The sequence below is a fragment of the Euphorbia lathyris genome, chromosome 1 (assembly GCF_963576675.1).
Source record: "Euphorbia lathyris chromosome 1, ddEupLath1.1, whole genome shotgun sequence".
NCBI classification, from domain to species: Eukaryota; Viridiplantae; Streptophyta; class Magnoliopsida; order Malpighiales; family Euphorbiaceae; genus Euphorbia; species Euphorbia lathyris.
Genome location: NC_088910.1, coordinates 7,674,961 through 7,699,933, shown reverse-complemented (window position 1 = coordinate 7,699,933; position 24,973 = coordinate 7,674,961). Strand labels below are relative to the sequence as shown.

The following is a 24,973-nucleotide window of genomic DNA, read 5'->3' as shown; positions in this document are numbered from 1 at the left end:
TGTTATAGCGACGACGACATAGGGTGGCCGGAATGTGAGGAAAAGAGAGGATGAACCAGAGGGGTGGTGAGAAAGAATGACGTCCCAACAGTGAGTATTCAAGTGACCAAGCTCTTGATAAAAATGGAACCCTGGAAAATACTACTCAGAAAATATTGAATCCTGGGAAATACTACCCAGCAAATATTGAACCCTGGAAAATACTACCTAGAAAATATTGAACCCTTGTAGAAACACAACTTTGGAAATACTACCCAGAAAAAAGAATTCAGAAACTTTAGACCTTAGGCTCAGATACCATGTAACAAACCATGTAATACACTAGAATACATGGGATACCATGTAGATTAAGAGTTTACATTGATATATTTTACCTGGGAACAATACACAGATATATATACAAGTAGTAGCTCCTGATATTACTCCTACAGTCAATGAGACATACTGACCCTACTAGCAGCCTAAGCATGCCTCAACAGGCCTTCAACAGCCTTAGGCATGTTATTCATTAATTACATTGACTTATACTCTAACACGTATCAACAGGAGACACATGGCTCATTCCACATTGATCTGATGGGAGATCAGATTAAGCTTCGCTAATCGAAATTATACTGCGGATTACACGGTAAATTTCTGGATAGCTTTACTAAACTGTCTGATTACCGATGATAATATTCCGTTGAAGAACATAGGACAACTTATGTTATTATGACCCTGTTTGGTAAAGAGCTTTTTGGAGTAAAATTAGAGGTTTTGACTAGTCAAACCTCTAATAGCGGTGTTTGGTGGAAAGAGGTTTGGAAGAGCTTATTTGGACCAAAAAGCTAATTCTGAAAAAGTTTATTTTAGGAGCCTTTTTCAATTAGCTTATTGCTTCATCTCTTTTTCTGGACATTTTTACCCCTAATTAATAATCTTTAATTCCAAATAAATGCTTTACCATGTCCTTATTTATCATTTATACAAATAGCTATTAGAAATCAGCTAAGTTTTACCAAACAAGTCTACACAATCAGCTAGTCAAATCAGGTAATCAACTAACAACTATTGCAATGAGCTAACAACTAATAGCTAACTGCAAAACAATACCTATATATTTTTCATAAATTATTTATTATTATTACTATTTTACTGAGTTTAAATATCATATACCCATGTTAAAGATTTCATAATAAACAAATAATAGAGATAAGGTATCAAAACATGTTTACGGTTTTTGGAAGATTATTATTTAGGCTTCATATGTAAAGTAGTACCAAGTAGGCTTAACGTTTATAAAAGAGTACCAATTTAGGCACCGATAATGAAACATGACACTAAGTTCTGATTTCTCTCTCCATGTACGATTGACAGAACTTAACTGATTAAACCATGTACTTTCTCAACTACGTGAGTGCCTTTAGCATCAAAGAGGGTTCACCAGATCTCCGCCCCCTTTTCCGACGTTCGTTGTCCTTTCAGGTTACCAAAGACAGAAGAGAATCACGTTTCAGAAAGAAAAACATCACGAAATAAATAAGTAGATTGAATTGAAATAACCATCATATCTTTACAATTATCATGCTCTTGACTAGAGTTGAAGAGGTTGAACAAGCAAAGATATGACATGATTTTTAGTCTCAATATTTTGAGCACCAAAACCATCTCCAAATTGGTAAATACACAAAGACATTCTTGCTAGATTCATTCCCATTCTCATAAATGTTCTTGAGAATTTTGTATTTTGTAATTGATTTTGATTCATTTTATCCCATGCTTCATTGATCAAATGTTGTATGTGCTCTCTAGCTACTTCTTCTGAAACTTCACTTTCATGCATATAACATTCAATTGATTTTGGATTATCCCCTCTCTTCATCTCATGCTGTATCATTACAATTCATAAATTAGAACTCAAGATATAAGCATATACACGATAAATTAATAACATCGATCTTTTTTATTTGTTGATTAAATTTTCGGTTTTTCAATGTAATACAACGAGTTATTGATCAATTATAAGCGTTGTGTGTTAGTGATATGTGCACATCAAACTCGATTAAAAGTACGTTACACATTTTATCGGTATTTAAATTTGCGTTTTCATACAATATAAATATAGCTCCTTATATGTTTGATCATTTAATATATAAAAAATTAGAGTTGAGCAAAATCGAACCAAAAAAATAAAAAAATTAAACTGATCCAATAGTTCATTTCAGTTTGTATTTTTCATATAGTTTAATATTTTGTTAATTTAAACCAAACTAAACCGAACGGAATTCAATTCATAACTTTTAATATAAATTTTAATTTAGGGTTAATTATAAGTAGATGCCCTATGGTTACAAACGCAACCATGTGGTTGCAAAAATTTATATTTTTTTACTTTACCAAATTTGGCCAATAACGATCTCAAAATGAAATTTTTCAAGAATTAAAGTTGTTTATATCATATTTACTATGAAACCATATTTTTAATTTTTCAAAATCATCATTTTTTGAGTTTTCTCTCTCTAAACATTAACTTTCTCTCTCGTAAGAAACAACACCTAAATGATCTCAAACCTAAAAAGTTGAAGAATTAAAGTTGCTTAAAATATCATTTAACTCTTGAAATTTTTTATTTGGAGGTTGTTATCGGCCAAATTTTGACAAAGTGAACCAAAATGTAAATTTTTCAAACCACATGATTGTGTTTGTAAAAAAAATACCACAAGTATCCATCTGCAAATCGGCGAACCACATGACACACACACACATATATATAATTAAACTTTAATTTATATAAAATTCAATTGCTAATTAGTTATATTTAGACATATTACGATTTTCAAAGTATATTAGTATTATCATGATTAACTTTCTATTTTGTACATTTTTACGGCTTTTTTATAGATTTATGGACTTAATCATAACACTTTAAGTGAGTTTAGGGACTAACGAAACACCATATAAGTTCAGAGGACAAACAAGCTTTTTGGACAAGTTCAGGAGGGAACGATGTATTAAGCCTAAATACGTAGTATATTTCAAATTGAACAAATAAAATGTATCATTATTAAAAAAAATGTTCAGTTTATAACCCAAACCGAACTGAACACAAACAATTTAATTTATCCGAAATATAATTCAGTTTGGTTCGGTTTAAAATTCCGCCTCTATGACGTTCATTTTTATTCTGTTCGGTTAAACAATCCTTATACCCCTATAAAAATGCAATTCCGGTCATCGAGTTACGTGTTTTTAATTGTGCAACTATAAGATTGATCAAAAGTTTAACGTGTCAAATTGAAAAATAAAGTCGTGTACCGGTGAGGTTCCGAGATCATCGGCAAGTCTTGTGATCAAAGATGATAATTGAACTACTTCTGGATATGAATCCTTTAAGGAATCTGTGGCTTCATTTGTAATTTGATTAGTTGCAGCAAAATAAGCATGAACTAATAGCAATGGTCCAGAAATAGAAATCCAAGAATTCTTCAAATATTCTTTTAGACTTGTTTTATATCCACTGTGGTACCATTTGGCTTCTAGTAAATAAGATTTGCATAAATCTGCCCACTGAAAAATGTTAAATAAGTTAACTTCCATAAATAGTTTAGCCAAGTATTTTGGAAAATAAAAAAAATAATTGCTCCAATTATTTATATTCATTTCAACATACAGTTAAACCTCGATAAATGAATGTTCGATAAAGTAATAACCTCGTTTATATAATAAATTCTTTCGGTCCCGACTTGGGCCAATGGACTAAAGTAATAACCTCGCTAAATCCTTAAGGGCCCAATGGAAATATAAATTAATAATTATTGAATTACACAATATATATATATATATATATATATATATATATATATATATATATATATATATATATATAGACCAAAACCTTTCAATCAATCAACTAAAAGTCATTTCTTTTGAAAAAATACATCTATAGTTGATTGTTTTGACTCGTTATTTACTTTTCAAACGCCAATTATATGTAAAATATTTATTCTACAGTTAACACAATTTCAAATATCTCGCAAAAATGTCAATATATAAATCTACCAGATACAGATTGATCATAAAAAAAAACTGCCTCAAATATATACTATGCTATTAAAATAGTTATAAAGTCGAATAACTGTCAAGTCAATATGTTCAAATTTCATGTTAAGTATCTATAAAATAATAAATATTGATTTATCGATAAATGAATAATTTATTCATTTATCGATAAATAAATAATCTCGCTTAATGAATATTTTTTTCCGGTCCCAAAGATATGCATTTATCGAGGTTTTACTATAATAACAGGCATAAGGGTAAAGTTAAAAAAAAAATCTTTAGTGTTTTGTCTATAGTATCTGAAATTTCTTTTTTCAAATGGAAACTGAAGTTTTCGTTTGCGACCACAATATAACTGAGAGTTTTGGCTTTACTAAAAATAATTATCTCAAAATTAAAATTAGTCTTGATGATCTCAAAATTGAAACATTCAAATACTTAATGATGTTCTAAGCAACTTTAATTCTTCAACTTTTTAATTTTGAGGTCATTTAGGTGATGTTTGGTGAGGAGTGAGTATATATTTAGCTCCGAAAACGATGATTTTTGAAAATAAAAAATTTGCTTCCATAGCAAATGTGTTACTAAACAATTTGAATTCTTGAAATTTTTCATTTTGAGACCGTTAACTGTCATTTATATAGTGTCAAACTAAATGATCATCGTTTTTAGCTAAACGAAAATGATATATTGTCTGCTATATCATGTACAGTGATTTTTCTTTCTTTCAAAAGTCGTAATGATTGACAAAGACAGTCTCGTGATTTAAAAGTTTGCAAACATGAAACTGTACTTTATGCTGTTTTTAAACTCAAACATTCTGTCAAAAATTGTTGTCCTAATTATTTACTAAGGTAGCCATTTGGAGTAATTAAAAAGGTTTATTTTACAAACTACCCAATATATAAGGCGAGTTTGCAAAATTAATCAAACCATACGTATTCTTTTGACCAAAAAATCTCGGACCCTTATTTTCAAACTTTTAAACTGGAAGACTCTTTGTAAATCGGATAAATCACATGAGCGTTTTTTTTATACTTTCCCTAACAAAAAAATATAAACAAAAAATAAAAATGCATATATTAATTTATTACCGCTTTTTTAAGGTAAGGAATGATGTGAAGTCCTTTCTCCTTAAGACAGTCAAAACCCATTTCGTTTACCGAGTTGTGCAGAGAAAGAAAACATATTTTCATGTAGTCCGGAAGTTCTTCCATTGCATTCACATCCCATCTGCAATTTAAATCATATCAAAATTCAATATTAACATTTAACTTTTTGTTAATAAAAAAGTAACTAATTAGTATATAAAAGAGATAAGTTATAAATTTGACGCGTATGATTATCCCGAGTGAATTTATATAGACTTCACATATCAAACAGAGCAACTGTAAATCTAACATTTATTAGAAGGTGCAATTTCAAACTGCATTAATCAAAGGTAAGGTATTTTTTTCATTAACAAAGAACTTGCAATTTGAAGCTTTATTCGGTAGCGAGAACTGGAGGGCAGATATAATACGAAATTGTACATAAAAACAAACTCATCCTTTGTTAATTAGAGTTGAAATTATACCGTTCATAAACGTTAAGCTTAAGATTGCACTATATTACGTGTGAAGACTAAATTCAATCTCCCTCAATAACCATAGGGACGGGCAGGACAAAGGAGGGTCATAGAGGATCCACTAACCCTCACCAGCCCGCTGGAAAACCCTTGGGAGAGGTGTTTTGGTGGATTCCATGGCTCAGAGTCCCCAACCATGACAGTGTGGAAGACGACGGGTTTTCCAGCCCCCTATTGATTTTTTTCTACTTACAGTCTCGAAACCGTTGGAAAACCCCTAGAAGAGGTGTTTTGGCGGACTCCACGACTCGGAGCCCCCAACCGTCCCAGTGTGGAAGAAGATGGGGTTCCTCAACCCCTGTCTAATTTTTCTAGGATAAATTACGGTGTACAACCTCTCTGCTTTATTTCAGACTTTGATATACAACCTTCAATTTTGCACATAAAACTGTACGACCTTTTGCTGACCTCCCACTAAAATGTACAACCGGTAATTATGACAAATTAACGCGAAGTCAACATGTCACGTCAGCAATTTGACCTCTCTAAAAGTCAAAATTGCTACGTGGCGCGTTGACTTCGTATTGACCGGTCAACTTTTGACTTTTAGGGGGTCAAATTGCTGACATGTCACGTTGAGCTCGTGGTGATTGGTCACAATTACCAGCTGTACATTTTAGTCAGAAGTTATCAAAAGGTTGTACAATTTTATGTGCAAAATTTAAGGTTGTACATCAAAATGTGAAATAGGACAAATATTGTAAACTATATATATAATTTACCAAATTTTTCTACATACAGTAAAGCCTCCCGAACTTTTGGTTCTGGTTTCAGCACTAATCATAGGATAAATTTGTACTTTATTTCTATATAAAACTATTAACAACTAGTAATTAACAGCGGACTAAGCTGGCTTGAACTGAACATTTTTTTAACCCAAAACCCATTAGATCCGACTCGAGCCCCACCCAACCCGACTCATTAACAGGTGTACATAAATAACTATATATTCAACTGATTAATTTGATTGCAAACCTGTCAACAGCTTCAGTGAAAAGTTGAGCTTCATCCAAGGTAGCATAAACATCATAAACATCATCAATAACAGTAATAAGAGCACCAACTCTTGCTAACATTCTTCTTGCATATCCAAATTCAGGTTCACATACTCCACCTATTGTCCATAAGAAACCCTCCATTGGTCTATCTCTAACAAAATCTAACTTTTCCCCAAGTCCTGTCTTCTTCCACCACCTAATTTTAACCAATTTAACAAACTCATAATTAATTAATAACATAAATAATTAATAACATCAAAATCATGAGTATATACACTTAATACTTCAATTTGATATGGTACTAGTGCTGATAGATAGGGATACAAACGTGGCGGGCGAGAATTCCCGGAAGCTAAAAAAGGGCGGCCCCGTGCACTACGCGTCCCCGCTAAGCGAGGATCCGGGGAGGTGTCCCACCACAAGGGTGTACTAGGGGCAAGCCTTCCCTTGCCAATTTTTTGGCAAGAGGCCGCTCCTAATACTCGAACCCGTGACCTTCGGTCACACGACAACAACAACGTTTTACCGTTGCGTCAAGGCTCGCCTTCAATTCCCGGAAGCTAAGCGGGGAAAATTTTATTCCCATTCTCCGTTTCATTGTACTTATATATATATATATATATATATAATCACAATGACATTTGACATAGTATAACGATAAAGAAAAAGATTGAGTTTGAGTGGAAGGGTGGAAAGAAAGAACAAACTTTTTAGCTAACCTAATAACTCTAAAACGACAAATATACATACATATATAAACAAAAAATAAATCTTAAACGTGAAATTAGTCTGAAAATCCGTGGGGATCCATAGGGCATATCGAGAACGGGTACGGGGATCCCCAAAAGACATGGATATGTTCCGTCCTTCGAAACAATCTCCATCCTCGCTTCATAGCGATTCTAATCGGGGATTGCCTGTTTCCGACAGGGGATGAGGAATTCTCGCCGCGTTTCCATCCCTACTGTTAATTCTTTTTTTCTTCCAAACAATATATAGGAGTATTTCGGAAGAAAAATCATATAACATCTAATAGCTATCACTAAACAAAACAGATCCTCAGAATAATCAATTTTAGAGGGTGTTTGGTTACCTACTTTTCGTCTCATCTTTGCCTTTTCATTTTAAAAGACAGAGTTTTAGGTGTTTGCTTAGACACCTCCTGTTTGCCTTTTACAGCTGAAAAGTAGCATTCTACAAAAACAGAGAATTCCTGCTTTTTGTAAAAATAGCCTTTTCTAAAGGCAAACAGCAAATAAACGGCAAACAACAAGTAGCCAAACGGGAATACTAGTACATATTTCCTTCACGCTTTATTCTAAATTGAGATAGATGTGTTAAATATTGATTGAGGCCCAAAAGGCCGATTGGCCTCCTGAAACTTACAGAATGTCTTGTTGGTCTTCTAAACTAGCTTAAAGTGACCTATTGGCCACCTGAATTTATTTAAAGTGGCTTATTTACTCCTTAAACTTGTTATCACTAATCTACTGTGTCCTTGCTGAAAGTAATATAAATTTTAATATATCTTAACATCTCAAATTTGCAAAAAAAATAAACAAATGATGAAATTCTAACCTGGTAGCATGCTTCAAATCTTGCTGATAAGTAGCTTGAACAATATTAAAATCCAACTTAGCAAATTGAAGAAGAACACTGTTTTTAAATGGATTAATCTCATAAACACTGATAAACCATCTTGCCTCTGCTCTTTGCATCCTCCAATGCAATGGAAATTCCAAAGCATGTTTAACCATCTTACAAATATATTCATCTTCACAATTACTAAAATCCACCTTGTTCTTAGCATATTTTTTTAGATTTTTGAGAGCAAATTCTCTTAATTCCTCTAAAATAATCTCTCCTCCTATTGATAGGAATGAAGCTTCATACATATAAATAAGCCCCTTTATATCCTCACAAAGATATGCCTTGAAGTTTCCTTGATCATCTTTTTTTTTTTTTGATAATATTCCTTGATCATCTTTGAATCTGTTAAAAACTTCTGCAATTTTATAAAATTAAGTAATTGTTAGGGCGGATCGGTGTTGACTATAATATATTACGAAACAAAAATTAGACATGCAATCACAAGAATAAGATGTGTAAGTGGTTCGGTTAAGTTCGCATTTATCTACGTACATGAGCTAAACTATAGGGGTCAGTCGACCCCTATCCGGGGAGAAATAAACAAAAAAATAAGATTTAACGACGGAAATATGCGTCTAAATATATAAAATATTTGTTGTAATTTACAATTTGTGACAAATTTGACATTACAGAATTAGCGACATAATTCGTCGCGGATTCTTAGTCCCTCAAACAAATCTTTGTTCCTTATTAAATTTTTGTCCATTTACCTTCCAATTATTTAGTTTTGGTTCAGCTGCATATAATTCATTAGTAATCTGCAAGTTGGTATATCAATAAGAACTTTTTTTTCTTTTCCTAAATCTCTAACTTTGAAATACGGTTAAATTCGATTAAATTCAAAAGTTTGTTTATATATATATATATATAGCAGAACACCAACGAAATCACCTACACTTTCATACACATTCCTTGTTAGAATGTGTAGGTGATTATTGGCGAGATTATTCCCACCCGTAACGTTTATTATAAGTAATTATAAATACACCAACAAAACATACATCTAAACCTATAAGAGATAAATATAATATTAAAAAATAGCGGTACTATAATATTATTTAATAAAAACAAAAAACAAATTAGTATTATAAAGTTTTTTTTCTCTTTTAATTTTTGGAAGTCCTAATTTTTTAACACCAACAAAACTACATGTCAACATAAAATAATGTGTAAGCAAATATAATATTAAAATATTAAAATATTATTAAATAAAAATACTAATATAAATTATTTTTCTCTAAATGCACAAGTTCCTACAAGCACAGTTCTAAAACTCATGCAAGCACAAATTCCTACAAGGACAAGTTTGAAAGCTCCTAAATAAACAAATACAAACTCATTACTTTTGTTAATTATTGTTAGATTTACCTTAACACTGATTAATATAACGATAAATAAATTCCACTGTAAATCCTCATCAGATCTGTGGTTTTTTCTGATCTTGAGAGTGGGTAGACCTATCCTTACCTAAACTTTTTCTAACAAAAAAAGTATAACGATAAATTTTTTATTAGTCCTCATTTTTTATGTAATGTTTCGTCTATCTATGTTAAAAAGCATATTATACAATTTCTATCTTTTATCATGGTTAATCATTTTGTCATTTTGTCTATTTTTTAAGATTTTAAACTAAACGTATTTTAGTTTTTAGGATAGTAATAATGCAATACAAAATATCACTGTTACTCTGTTATTTTCTGTCTATCTGTTTATGCCGAATATAACGGTTATATATATATATATATAAATAGACAGAATGACCAAACGGTTAACAATAATAAAAGATATAGATATTATAATATGTTTTTCAAAATATGTAGACTAAATAGTATGTTAGGTAAAAATAAGATAATTACTAAATTATTTACGTGAACACAAGTAATGACTAAAGTAAAGTATGTTTAAGAGTATAGTTATTTTATTAGGGGATAAAAGCCAAATTTAACCCTAACGTTTTGGTTTTATTTTAATTAGGAAAATCAAACTAAATAGGATTTAGATGTAACTTAAATGGTTTACAAAAAAAAGGTAAACGTCCCTAAAAACAACAACATGTGCTTTTACTTTTTGTTAACCTGATACCTGAATTTATTTTCCAAACAGGATTAAGGTTTTCGTTTTGTTAAAAACGATGATTCTTAAGTTTAACATTGTAAAAATGATGGTTAACGACTTCAAAATAAAAAATTCTAGGAATTAAAGTTGTTTAATATCACATTTAGTACAAAATAATTTTTTTTATTTTTCAAATCATCATTTTCGGAGCATTATTTCTCTAAAACATTCACTTTCTCTCTCGTCGCCAAACAACACCTAAATGACCCCAAAATTGAAAAGTTTAAGAATTAAAGTTGCTCAGAATACCAGTAAGCCTTTCAATTTTTCAAATTTGAGATCATCAACACTCATTTTAACTTTAAGGTCCTTGTTTTTAGTAAAGCAACAAACCTTAGTCATCTCCTAGATGCAACCAAACACCTCAATTTTCCCTTAGGACAATTTTTTTTTTTCAGATACCAAGTTGACAAATAATGAAAACACATAATTTTTTTACTTTACCTTAAAAAATGTAAATAACATCATTAATGATTAATTAGCCAATTTTATTTTTCTTTTATTTAATTAAAAATTTACCTTGAGTAACATTATAACCTTGCTGTCTTAATAGTCTAAATTGAAGAGCTGTGGTGCATATATCCTCTTTGCTATTTTTGATAATATTTTGGTAGTAAATTCTCCTCAGAAATTCATCAATTTCATCCTCAAAATGATAAGATACACCAAGTCTTTGTAAAGCATCAATCATCTCTAGTTTATTCAAATGATTTCTTTCACTCTCAAGCATCATTTTCACTTCATCTTTCAACTTCTTTTGTCTTGTAATATGTTCTTCTCCCTGCATAATACAAAACAAAAATTAATAATAATAATAATTAAATATGCAATATGTTAATTGAGATTATTGATTGTTAGAAATTCGATCCGTTGTTGATTATAATAAGTTTGAAATGCGGAATATGAAATTAGATATGTAATTAGAAGAAAATGAATTTATGTAGTTGGATTAATTTTTCCTAAATTCACAAGCGAGATGCAAAATCATTATACATTAATATGTTGTAAAAGTAATATTTTTGGGTTTTTTTATGGCCTAATACATTACCAGCTCTCTAAACTTTGTTAGTGTCTCACCAATTCTCTGAATTTGCCTATTTTATATCACCAGCTTCCTAAACTTGTTCATAAAAGTAGATTAGCTCATGAACTTTGCAAGTATCTCATCAGCTCATTAAACTTACTTATTCCGTAACAACTAAATACAAAGTTCAGTTGTTAATAAGCAAGTTTAGGGAGTTGATGAGGCACTTGCAAAGTTTAAGGAGCTAATACATTTTTATAGACAAGTTTAAGGAACTCGTGATACGAAATAAGTAAGTTTAGAGAGGTGGTAAGACACTAACAAAGTTCAGAGAGACAATCTATTTTTATTGGACAAGTTCAGGAATCTGTGATGTGTTAGGGTTTTTTTTATTATAAAAATATGACTTTTGGGCTCCTTCCTTTCTTGACGGGTGGATGTGTGATGAGATTGTTTAGAACTAGGATTATTATCGTTGGACCTTTTAAATTTTAATTTCTATATTTTTTTTATAAAAAAATGTTACTTTTAAATCTCTGTCTTTGGTCTTGGACAGACGCTCCTTCTATGCAGGCCCAGAAACAACCTGACTTAAAGATGGAAAATTTTAAAAAGGACCGAGTCTTCTGTAAGACCCCGTTGGGATTGCAACACATGTTACTGTATAAAATTTTATGACACGTGTCACAATTTTAACAAGAGGGTTTTGGGAGGACCCGGAGCCTCGAAGTGTTGCAATCCCCACGGAGAGTCTTGGGAGGACCCGTAAACCATCTTAACGAGTGTTTGATCAACCTCGAATTGATTAATCACATTGGTGTAAAAAGAAAAAGAAAAAAGGAAAGAAAAGAAATGCACAATTCTTACCATATATTCACTTGCGAGAGACTCAACAAAATCAAAATCCCATTTAGAAGGTTGATAATTAGCTGATCTTCTGATAATTGGTTCACTGATTGAAACTGTTGCAGCAGCAACAATGGTGGCTCGAAAACATTGTGAAACGCTCTTTCTGAAGCTTGGTATTTTCAGTCTATGGTGAAGGTTATTGATGGCAGATAAGGAAGATGGTGTGAAATGGTTGAGAGCCATGAAATCTTTTGTTCTTGAGCTTTGTTTTTGGATATACTAATTCAGATCTTTTTCCCACTTTATATAACATATATATTGATACGAGAGAATTTGTGTGAGAGTATTCCATGTTTTCCGATATTTAAATTAAGACAGAAAGATGACCAGCGCGAGACCGTTGACAAGTGGTCTCACTCTGATACAAAAGTTAACAGATATGAGGTCGTATTGTACTGTATTGAATTGTATTACTAGGGAGCTCAAGAGTATAACCGTTAGTCGGTGTTTTAGACATCTCCTGATTCCACGTTGAACAACAAGTGTCACCATGTCAGTGGTGGACATATTTTAGGTAGTTTGTAATATACTTGAATTGGAAATCCTTAATCTTATGCGTGATCACTGTTCAAAACAAAGGCCGCCTGGACCGTCTAGGCGCTCGAAATTGAGAATCCGTCCCGATTTTCTCCAATTAGTCCCTCTAGGCGTTTTATTGACTCCTAGGCGATTTTTATCCACCTAGACGGCCTAAGCCATAATGAACAAAAGTATTTTTTATTATGAATTTATTTTTTTGGTTTATTATAATTCACTTTTAAGTTGTTTTAATGATACTGTTGTTGAAATGTTGATGTTTGTTGTTGAAATGTTAATGTTTGCACATTTGTAAAGATATATGTTACAAATATACATGTTTTTCTATATTAAATAATTTTATATTATTATTTTTGGATAGTATATAATACATATTTTAATTGAATTTATATTACAATTTGCTGATTAACAAAATACATAAAAATACAAATCCGATTAATCTCCGATTAATCCCCAAGGATCCTATCCGTCCGATTAGCACCTAGCATCTTTTACAACCTTGCGCGTGATTAAAGGGTTCTGATCCGAAGAAGATTCGAAGAGTCCGTCGGTGTTTTAGATTAATGATGGATGTATTTTAGGTAGTTAGTTATACACCTGAAAGAAGCTTTAATCTTAGACGTGATAAAGAGTTCTGATCTGAAGATAATTCAGAAAGTGTCCATTAGTCCAAGTGTCTTGAGAGATGTTTATTCGTGTTTAGTTTAATCCGACAGTTCTCATGGATCCGGATGTCGGAGTAGCATAAAATAAGGATACTATGGGCCTGTTTGTTTTACCTACTGTTTGTTGTTGCTGTTTGCTGTTACGGTTTGCTGTTGCTGTTGGAAAAAGATGCTTTTCCAAAAAGCAGAGATTCTCTGCTTTTGTAAAAAGCTGCTTTTCAGGTGTAAAAGGCAAACAGGAAGTCATTAACCAAACACTTAATGCTGCTTTTCAACTGTAAAAGGCAAACAGAAGAAGCCTAACCAAACACCTAAAACTCTGCCTTTTAAAATGAAAAGCCAAACAGGAGGTGAAAAGTAGGTAAACAAACACCCTATATATACATATATATAGTACAGTAATTTCAGATATTAAACATGATTTTGGCAACAAATGAGATAACATGGTAGTAGTCAAAATCAAAATAATAACATGGACAAAAATTATTGGATGTATTAGACTAATTTGGACCTTAGCTTATTTAATTATTGAGTTGTTTCAAATATATGATCTGTCCACTCATTTTCTTAGTAAGGTGGCTATACAAATATAGTTGATATATATCAACAGTCTTGATCACATGCACTAGACTGTTCACATGCACCTTAATGAGCATGTAGAATTTGCTCATTCACCATTAGATCTAGACTTATTAGAATTTTAAGATGGAGATTCAAAAGATCTTGAGGCTTAAATTTAATAAACATATATCTAATGGTGAATTAGCAAATTCACTTACTCATTAAGGTGCATGTAAAAATTCCTGTATATATCAATAAGGTAAACTACATAATGGCCCCTCAATTTTGATTTTTTTTTTTTTATGTCTCAGGAACTTCAAAACCGATATTGAAGTCCTTTACATTGTCATTTATTAACATAAAAATTCGTTATGGAAGTAAACAATGTTGAAGGATGCTGATAAGGATTGATACAGTCATGTTATGTGTTTATTATGCTTATCTATCTTGTTAATATGAGAAAATTATAAAATTAGATTAAATGAGTGAATCATTTACATATTTAACTCATTTATTCAATCTATTATATATTTAGACTGATTTTGTGTGACTTTCCCAAAATACCTTTAACCTTTCATCTTCTCCCTTCCCCTTTCTCTTCCTACGCGAACGGTTTCTCCTCCCCAGATGATTCCCAGACCTTTGATCTTCCTCTCTTCCTTTATATTTCGCAAAATCTGCACCATTTCTCTTCATCACCATGTCTTTCTCTTCTTTCTCTTTTCATCTCTTGATTATTCATCTTTTATTGCTAGAAAACGAAGTCATGGTTCTTCATCTTCGTGTTTCTGCTCGTCTCTTGGTTTCTTTCTTCTTGTGCGTATCGAAGAAATCATTATTCTACGTTATTTTCATCGTTTTTCCGAGTTTATCATATGGTTATTGACGATTTTAATGGTGAAAGGCGGGAAAATGTAAGTATCTACTGTTTTTTCTTCGTTTTTTCCAAAAAAAATCACTTCGCATAATCTTGTTTCGCGAAAGTATGCGAGGAGAAAGAGCCTGAAATGTGACGATTTTATTTCGCGAAAACGGATTACGCGAAGTCTGCGAAGGGAAAAGTTCATCATTTTTCCCTTTCCAGACTTCGCGTAATATGTTTTCGCGAAGTCAAATCGTCACATTTCTACTCACAGACTTCGCGAAATCCTCTTTTCGCGAAGTCAAATCATCATCTTCCTTGCACATTTCTATTCACACACTTCGCGAAATCTTCTTTTCGCGAAGCCAAATCGTCTTTTTTTTTGCCTAACACGATTAAATTTTTCTGAAGGTGGTTGAATACATAACATCCCTTTCAGGAAGGCGGTGTACTGGGATGCAGAGGAGATGACTTTCCTTCTGATACAAGGAGAAATTCCCATCAAGATTTATCACATTGACTTTGAAGTGATTTGTTAGGAGTTTATTGTGGCAATCTTGTTGTAAAGGAGTTAAGGTGTAACCTATGGAACATCCATTCCAAAAGGTCTGGACTTCCATTTTCTATCTCAAAAAGTATGGACTTCCGATACAGGGAGAAATTTCCATCAAGATTGGTCACATTGACCTTAAAATGATTTGTTAGAAGTTTATTGTGGCAATCTTGTTGTAAATTTTGATAATGTTATGATTTTAATGTTAGAATCCATTGTTGTTGTGCCTTTTTTGTTATATACCACTTCGCAGATTTCGCAATATGCGAAGTCTGCAAAGATAAAAAGAATGCTTTAAAACATGTCTTTTATCTTCGCAGACTTTGCATATTGCGAAATCTGCAAATTAAAATCATCTAATGAACCAAACATTATCTTCGCAGACTTCGCATATCGTGAAATCTGTGAATTAAAATGGGAGGGAGATAGACGGGCGGTAAATTTACAAACATATTCAGGGTATTTTAAGCAAATGAGTTAAATATATAAATGAGTCTTCCATTTGACCAAAGTTTATAATTTTTCCTGTTAATATTATTTTGATCTAGCTGTAATTATCTTATGTTACCGATTCCTAATATCTAGTTGTATATCATTAGAACTGTATTCTATATATACGTTTAATCATATATGAATAAAACTACTTCTTATTTCTCTATACGATATCAGAGCTTTTTGATCTTCTTTCCCTCTTCAAAAAAATCTGGCTCCTTCCCGCACGCATCATTAAAGAATTCTAATTTCTCCTCCCAAATACCAAATAACGATGACCCGACTAAACCTTTTACCTTTATCTCTCTTGGGAAATGTAGATTGAAGACATTTGTCACATCCATGTCCCTAATTTTAGTTATTATACTATAATATTGGGTTATATTATAGTTATTTATTAATTGGAGAGTTAATTGAATATTATGGTTATAGTTTGGGAGCCAATTTCATATTTTAAGTGTAAAATTAAAAGTTAAGAGTAAATTTTAAAAGAAGTTAAAGTTTAAAGGGACCAAAATGGGTATTTTCCTTATTGGGAACATGAATTTATACTTCCTAAATCTGTATTTACGGATACCCAAGTCAAAAAAAAAAATGAATTCATTTGAACTCCCCAATTCATCTCCATCATCCTCTCTTTCTCATTCAAACATTTAATTTACCAAGTTTCCATCATACCTTGATATCTAAAAATTGAACCGTCGAATCGAGTTGATTTTTTTACAGTATGTTCTAGACATCCTAATACACATTGTGGTCGGTGTCATTTGGATTTGGAGATTTCTAGCTTGGGTTCGACCTAGGTAGATTAGAGGGACAAATTTGAGGTTTAATGTATTATTTCTCTCAATTATGGCCAATGTAAGTAATTTATCAACTACCTTTTTATGATTTTGATTATTTATACATATATGTTAAGTGATCTTTATAAATTTTATCTCTTAAGCTAATATTTGATTTTAAGATGGTTAAAATAGTGTTTTTGATAACTTATTATTTATGAAATAAAGTTTTTATATATGATGATTTATGTGCTTATTTTTAAGAAATTGAAGTTAGTATTGATAATATATTTTTAAATTATTTATTGGTGATTTTAGTACAATTATGGTTTATGATTGAATATTTTGGAAATTAATTGAGAAAAGTACTTGGAAACTTTATGATGTTGATTTATGATATATTTCTGATTTTATGTTATATTATGAAATTATAATGTTTTTAGTATCCACCAAGAGTAATCCGGATAGGTGGCTTTAATTAAAGTCCGTATTTAGTGAGAAATACGGCATGTGTACACAGTTGAAAGACCTATCGGGTATGGCAAAGAAGTGTTGAGTAAGACCATGCGGGTTAGGCAAAATTATGAGATATCTCGATTCTATTATATTGTGGGGATTGATATATACAGGGATTATCTCTCGGATGGATACGATTTATGAAGTATTTATCGAGATAGGATTTATGAAGTATTTATTGATATACGATTTGTGATGAATTTATTGATATACAATTGATGAAGTATTTTATTAAAATATAGTTTATTGATATACGGTTTATGAAGTATTTATCGAAATACAGTTTATGAGGTATTTATCGAAATACAGTTTATGAAGTATTTATCGAAATACGATTTATGAAGTATTTATCGAGATATGATTTATGAAGTATTTATTGATATACGATTTGTGATGAATTTATTGATATACAGTTGATGAAGTATTTTATTAAAATATAGTTTATTGATATACGATTTATGAAGTATTTATTGAAATACAGTTTATGAGGTATTTATCGAAATACAATTTATGAAGTATTTATCAAAATACGATTTATGAAGTATTTATCGAAATACGGTTTATGAAGTGTTTATCGAAATACAGTTTATGAAGTGTTTATTGATTTACGGTTGATTTTAGTAAATGGTTAATTGCAAAGGTACTTATTTTGTATAGTTGAGATTTTAAGCAAATAAATGTATATAGCAAGCTTGATATTTTAAGTTGCAAATTTTGGAAATATATATATATATATATATAGTTATTTTGAGTATAAGTATTTCATGTAGTTGATAATTGCTTACTGAGATTTTTGTCTCACCTTTTTAAATGTTTTGATGTTTTTAGGTAAGAAAGTACAGGATATAGAGAAGGTTACACACCGATTAGGCAAGGATGGGAAGTTGATGCTTATTGTTAGAATTATCGTTAGAACTTTGGTATTTCAATTGTAATATAATGGAGTTGGTAAATACATTGAGGTTCTTGAATGTAGTAGAAATATGGATTTATTTTATAATATATCTAAGAGGAAGTTTTGAAAAGTGTGATATTTATGACATTTGAATAATTTAGACTACTAAGTGTTGATTGTGATTTTTCTATTTCACGCCTGATGTCGATTGAGGTCGTTTAGGGTCAGGTGTGACAACATTCTTATCGGGCATGACCTATACAAATTCGTTGATGGAACTTTTCTCAAACCCTCTCCTACTGTTACTGTTGGTGGCATTGATCAAACTAGTCCAGAACTTTATTTCTGGGATTGACGGGACAAAACATTTGAGTGCCTTAAATGTGAGATACGTGTTTTGGTTGGCCGCGTAACTTAATTCATTTGCCGTTTTTTTGTTTTCAGACAACCATGACATGCATATATAACTACTGTAATCTCAGGGTTAATTATCTTTTCCATTAAAAGCGTGTTTTTTGAGGATGACAGACGTGTGTCATCGTAACGCCACATGTTATTCGAGGTTCTTTGCATTTAAGCTTTTAGATGACATAAATTTATTATAGTGTCGCGAAAAACATTCAGACGACACGAAAACAAACGTCTGTCATCTATTTTGTGTCATGTGAAAAGAAAAATGACCTAATGCCTTTAAATATTTGAATAAGTTTCAAGAACGGAGAAAATTCCAACTTCTCGAAGCTCTAAGTTATTTCTCGCTTAATAATTTACCTATTTACAGCATTAGCATCATAATAATTATCTAGCAATGAAAGTGGAAAGTAGAACTAATAAAAGAAACCAACTAAGCAATATTTAAGACATTTTAAGTTAAGATAAAATAGTTGATTGTCCATGACCCGTTCTTTGAAGGGTATGATAGTCCAATTGCGATGCCTATTATACTGATTATTCTCAGTGTTAATGGAGACACAGAGTGTCGGTTCTTATTATTCTTCGAAAATGGACATTCGTCCCTTTTAACCAAACCATACACCAATGGTCGATCCCAAAAATTGACATGAACATTTAAATAAGAAAACTTTCGGATCTGGATTTAAATTCCGAAAAAAATTCCGTACTTTTTTTTTTTGTTGCCTTTCTTCATTTTTATACATAAAAATATATGAACTTAAAATGACTGATCGTGTTATCAATCATTAAAAATAAAAATGTTCAACCAATTAAGGTTGGCTTAAGCGATGAACGGCCACAAGTCGCTTAAGTTATGTCTTGAGTTCGAGCTTTAAGGTACGCATAAAGTTTTAACTGTGAAAAGATTCATCTAAAGGATGTCTGATGAGTCTCAAACTGAGAAATCAGACACACTATGAAAAAAAAGGGTCAATTACATGAATGTCATAATTAAGTACAAAAATTACAACTAAGTCATATCACCATACTTAATTCTTAATATGTTATTATTTTCTATATATTATGATTTTATACTACAATTTAAAAATTCTAGACTCCAATTCATAAATCATAAACCCTAGAAAATATATTTTAGACTTCTAATTTATAAATTTTAATCCCTAAAATATATTAAAAGTACTGATTTTACTAGTTTAACATAATCTAAAATTATGACTTGACATAGTTGTAAATAGTTTTTGAAAAATGAATTTCTGTGTAATTTTCCCAAAAAAAGAATATAAATGTTCATGTGATTAATTTTATTAAGTCTTTTAAGTTTTCATGGGTTCCATTATATATATATATATAAATTCATAATTTAACCCTTTTCTCCTATCATTTAAAAAACATTCCTCTTGATTCATTGTGGAATCCATTCCATTTCCAAAATCACCTATTATTTAAAAAAACACTTCTCTTGATTCATTGTGGAATCAATCCCATTTCCAAAATCACCTATTATTTAAAATGATTCATTGTGGAATCAATTCCATTTCCAAAATCAATTCCAAAAACAAAATTTCAATCATTCTTTTGATTCCTTGTGGAATCAATTCCAAAAACCAAATCACAATTTCTTCATTTAGTATCTTTTCCCTCTACCAATTGACCCATCAACTAGGCATATAACAATGAATTACTATTATCTTTTCTTTTTTTTATTACAAGAACCGTAATTCAATGGTGAATATTTCATTGAATATAAAAAAATGGTAATTACTTCAATAAATTAGTTATCCAATAATAGAAACGCACACCACGAACATTGGAGAACTGTAACGACACAGTTTGGAATGGGTGGTAGCGGAATGAAAGGCATGCGTAAGGAGCGGACCTTAGGAATGATGATAGGGTAGGAACGAACTGTCCCACGTCAGAAATGGAGAGAGAGTAACCGAGAGTTATTAATAAGGTGGGAATCCAATACATGTAGACGCATTTTAAATCCGTTAGGTCCAAAGTATTGGATTTGGACCAAAGCGGTCAATATCTACATGGTAATGAGACATGTTGGTAAATTTTGTTTATTATTTTCAGATATTTTTGTTTAATTCCATTTTCTACTTGTTTGCTTGGAAACTTTTAAGGACCTTTTTTTTCATAGTTTTCAGCTAATCATATTACTTCTGGATATTATTTTTTACTTGTTTCAGTGGTTTCAACTATATCATCGTTGAAATGATTTTTTGACACGTTTTTAAGAATATATGTTACGAATATACATGTTTTTATATATTAAATCATTTTAGGTTATTATTTCTAGTTAGTATAATATATATTTTAATTGCATTTATATAAGAAAATACGAAATACAAATCCGATTAATTTATAATTTTGAAGGGGTCTGATCCGTCCGACTAGCGCGTAGCGTATTTTACAACCCTAATATATATATATATATATATATATATATATATATATATGGGTAAATAAATTATTAGTATTCTCCTTTTTACGTAACTCACAGTTTAGTTCTCATATTTTGAAAAACACATTATAAGATCTCTATCTTTTGTCACTGTTAATCTTTTGACCATTCTGTCTATTTTTTTTAACTTTTTAACTATTATATTCAGAAGAAACAGACAAATATAAAATAACATAATAAATTATCATTTTATATCGCAGTATGGCTGCCTTGGAAAGTTAAGATATTTTTGGTTAAAAATCTAACAAAATAGACAAAAAGATCAAAGAGTCACTAGTGACAAAAAAAAAAAGACTAAACAGTGTATTACGTAAAAATATGGAAACTAATAAATTTTTTTTTTTTTGATAAATTTTTCGATTACCCAGTTCGAAGCTCGTCAGACACCATTTAAGTGGATCTTCTTCCAGTTAAAGTTTTCTACATACATAGGACTCGAATACTAATAGATTATTTACTCTCTCTCTCTCTCTCTTTTATATATATATATATATATATATATAGTAATTTTCACTTGGTCACTGATGACCAAGTGAATTTGATCAGTCACGGTTAGATTTACGAAGTATAAATCTTAGCTTTACGATTATTTAAATATCCATTATAGAGTTTTAATAAGTTTAAATCTAACACGGGCTAACCAAAGCCTGACGAGGTAAAAACTAATGCGTGTATATATATATATATATATTATTTTATTTTTTTCAATAGAACGTGGCTACTAGGTTTGAACTGTACAAAGGAGGATGTGGAGAATAAAATGTTCTGATATTAATAATTCACCAACTTAAACTTATTGAGATACATAAGTACCAAAAGAAGAAACAAAAAGAACAGAAACATTATTGAGATATATATTAATTCTTCATATGTGGTCTAATCTTGAAAAAAACAAAACTATAATATATTTTATTTTATATTAGATCCATTATTCTTTTGATATTTGTTAGATTCCATTCAACCAAAAAAACAAAATTAACATATAAAATATATTGTTTAAAAAACATATAAAATATATAAACAATAGAAAAACATGAAATTAAAATACAGAGTTTAGATAAATTTGAGGCATGTATTAGCCGTCTTCTTAAGACAGATTTTATCTCTCCACAACAGATTAGGAAAACACAACAACGTACAGAGAGCAAAAATATTTCAAAGTGTAAATTTTTAAAAGTTTGTAATTTTGACAGCCTCATTCTGTATATATGGAAATTGAATGGACATGCCTGTTCTCGATAACACAACTGTTCGTGAACGAACATGATTGTTCAAAAATTGGCACAACTATTTATAAACGAACACAACTGTTCATGAATAAATACAACTATTCATTAAAAAAGTGTCTATTGGAATTTATATTAATTTCACTATATATATATATATATATATATATATATATATATATTGGGGAGGGATCAAGTGAGAACCTCCTCTTAGGTGAGGACACTTTCTTAGGTGAGAACCACTAAAACTACGTAGTTTTGAGTCTAAAAATTAAAAAAAAAAACGTTGCTGTCATAGGGTTTCAAACCTTGGACCCTTTGTTTACACTTCAAATTACTTACCTTTGTTCGTATGATATGTGCTGCGCTGATTAATATACCATCGCACTGTAGCTTTCATTGTTTAATATTTGACGCATGCACTTATTAATATTGATTAAATATGCATAATAATGAATTATTAATAGAAAAAAAAAAGAAATGTACATAATAATGAATTATTAATAGAAAAAAAAAGAAATGTGCATAATAATGAATTATTAATAGAAAAAATTCAAGAACACGCTCCAATTTCTTATTTATTTAATTCCTTTATATTTTGTAATTTATGTTATATAAGAAAATATATTTTTTTAAACATACATTATAACATATAATTTAACTTTTTTTTTGAAACAACATATATTTTAACTTTTAAAATACGAACTATGAAGTTTAGAACGTACGACATATTTTTTAGAACATACCTTATGTTTTTTAGAACATGTGTTATGTTTTTTCGAACATGAGTTATAAATTATATTTTTGGAACAAATGAAAAAACGATCCAAATATCTACTGATTTTTTTAGAACATTATACTTAATTTTTGGAACACAAACTACAAATTTTAGAACATACGCTATGTTTTTTAGAACATACGTTATGTTTTTTAGAACATGTGTTATGTTTTTTCGAACATGAGTTATAAATTATATTTTTGGAACAAATGAAAAAAAAATCCAGATATCTACTGATTTTTTAGAACATTATACTTAATTTTTGGAGCACAAACTATAAACTTTAGAACATACGTTATGTTTTTTAGAACATACGTTATGTTATTTAGAATATGAGTTATAAATTATATTATAGAAAAAATGCAAAAATGGTCCATATATTTACTGTTTTTTTAAACATTATACTTAATTTTTAGAACACAAATTATAAAGTTAAGAACACATGTAACAATATTTAGAACATCGTCCTTAACATTTTAAAACATAAATTACAAAAATATGGAGGAATTAAATAAATAAGAAATTAGAGCATGTTCTTGGATTTTTTTCTATTAATAATTCATTATTATGCACGTTTATTTTTTTCTATTAATAATTCATTATAATGCACATTTAATCGATATTAATAAGTGCATGCGTCAAATATTAAACAATATAAGCTAGAAGTGCAGTGATATATTAATCAGCGCGACATAATATATAAGAAAAGTAATTAGCTTAGTGGTAAATAATATGAAGTGTAAACAAAAGGTCCAAGATTCAAACCCTCATGGCAGTAGCATTTTTATTTTAATTTTTAGACTCAAAACTACGTAGTTTTAGTGGTTCTCATCTAAGAAAGGGTAAATTTTCTAACAATTTTTTCCTTTTTTTTATCAATAATACCTGCAGAATAATTTAGGTTCTATATGTATTATCTTTATTTAGAAAGGTGAAAATCTTCAATTTCGATTATGGTAAATTAATCTCTAAACGAATTATTGAATAGAGGAATTTCAAGTATGATGTCTCTTCTGTCAATTCCATTCCATACATCAATAATGTTAGCTATGTAATCTTTAGGGGCAAAAAGCATTATTAGATATTAGGCTTAATAGGCATTCAGCCCTCTAAACTTGTAATTTTTTTTCACCTGCCTCCTCAATTTAGGGAACAACCTCTCAACCCCCTAAACTCTCCAAAAACATCACATACAGTCCCTTACATCCCTATGTTCGGTCAAAATATTGACCCGTGTAGAAAACGCGCTTCACTATTGACCACACCAATGTCACGTGTCATTTTTTTTATTAAAATTTTCCATTCTGGCATAAGAATTTTGATCAAAATCCATCTCTGGTAGTTGCTCTCCGAGCACAATTGGGCTTGCTCGCCGAGCAGGTCTCAATGGAAAAATTGAATAAAAAAATGACACGTGGCATTGGTGTGGTCAACAGTCAAGCACGTTTCTATACGGGTCAATATTTTGACCGAACATAGGAGTGTAATGGGCTGTATGTGATATTTTTAGAGAGTTGAAGGGGTTGAGAGGTTGTCCCCTAAATTAAGAGGGCCAGGTAAAAAAAGTTACAAATTTAGGGGGTCGGGTGCCTATTAAGCTTAGATATTATAATTAACTTTTTTTTTTTTTACATTGTAACATGTTGTTAAATTTTATTTATTATTTTCACGTATTTTTATTTAATTATGTTATTTACCTGTTTCCATGATATGATTGGGAACTTTAAAGATATTTTTTTCTTAGTTTTTATTTAATTATATTATTTTTGGACATTATTTTTTATTTGTTTCATGTGTTTCAATTATATTATCATTGGTTTTTTTAACACGTTTTTTAAGAATATATATTACGAATATACAT

General features: G+C 30.3%; 1 protein-coding gene across 1 annotated transcript; it reads right to left on the bottom strand.

Annotated features, from left to right (window-relative positions):
• Positions 1-1,515: 1,515 nt before the first annotated feature.
• Positions 1,516-12,568, bottom strand: LOC136211729 (terpene synthase 10-like). Its single transcript, XM_066002735.1, has 7 exons — positions 12,320-12,568; positions 10,948-11,209; positions 8,242-8,668; positions 6,641-6,859; positions 5,133-5,271; positions 3,295-3,546; positions 1,516-1,867 (listed from the first exon to the last, which is right to left on the bottom strand). Exons 1-7 carry the CDS (start codon positions 12,542-12,544, stop codon positions 1,574-1,576), a joined length of 1,818 nt encoding a protein of 605 aa, XP_065858807.1. The 5' UTR covers positions 12,545-12,568; the 3' UTR covers positions 1,516-1,573.
• Positions 12,569-24,973: the final 12,405 nt, after the last annotated feature.

Bases quoted from the DNA above. Each gene is read 5' to 3' on its own strand.
- LOC136211729 (XM_066002735.1), bottom strand. From the start codon at position 12,544: ATGGCTCTCAACCATTTCACACCATCTTCCTTATCTGCCATCAATAAC. The intron at 6,860-8,241 runs GTTAGAATTTCA...GGTTAAAATTAG, and splicing joins GATTTGAAGCATGCTACCAG to GTGGTGGAAGAAGACAGGAC. The intron at 1,868-3,294 runs GTACACGACTTT...GTAATGATACAG, and splicing joins ATGATCTCGGAACCTCACCG to CATGAGATGAAGAGAGGGGA.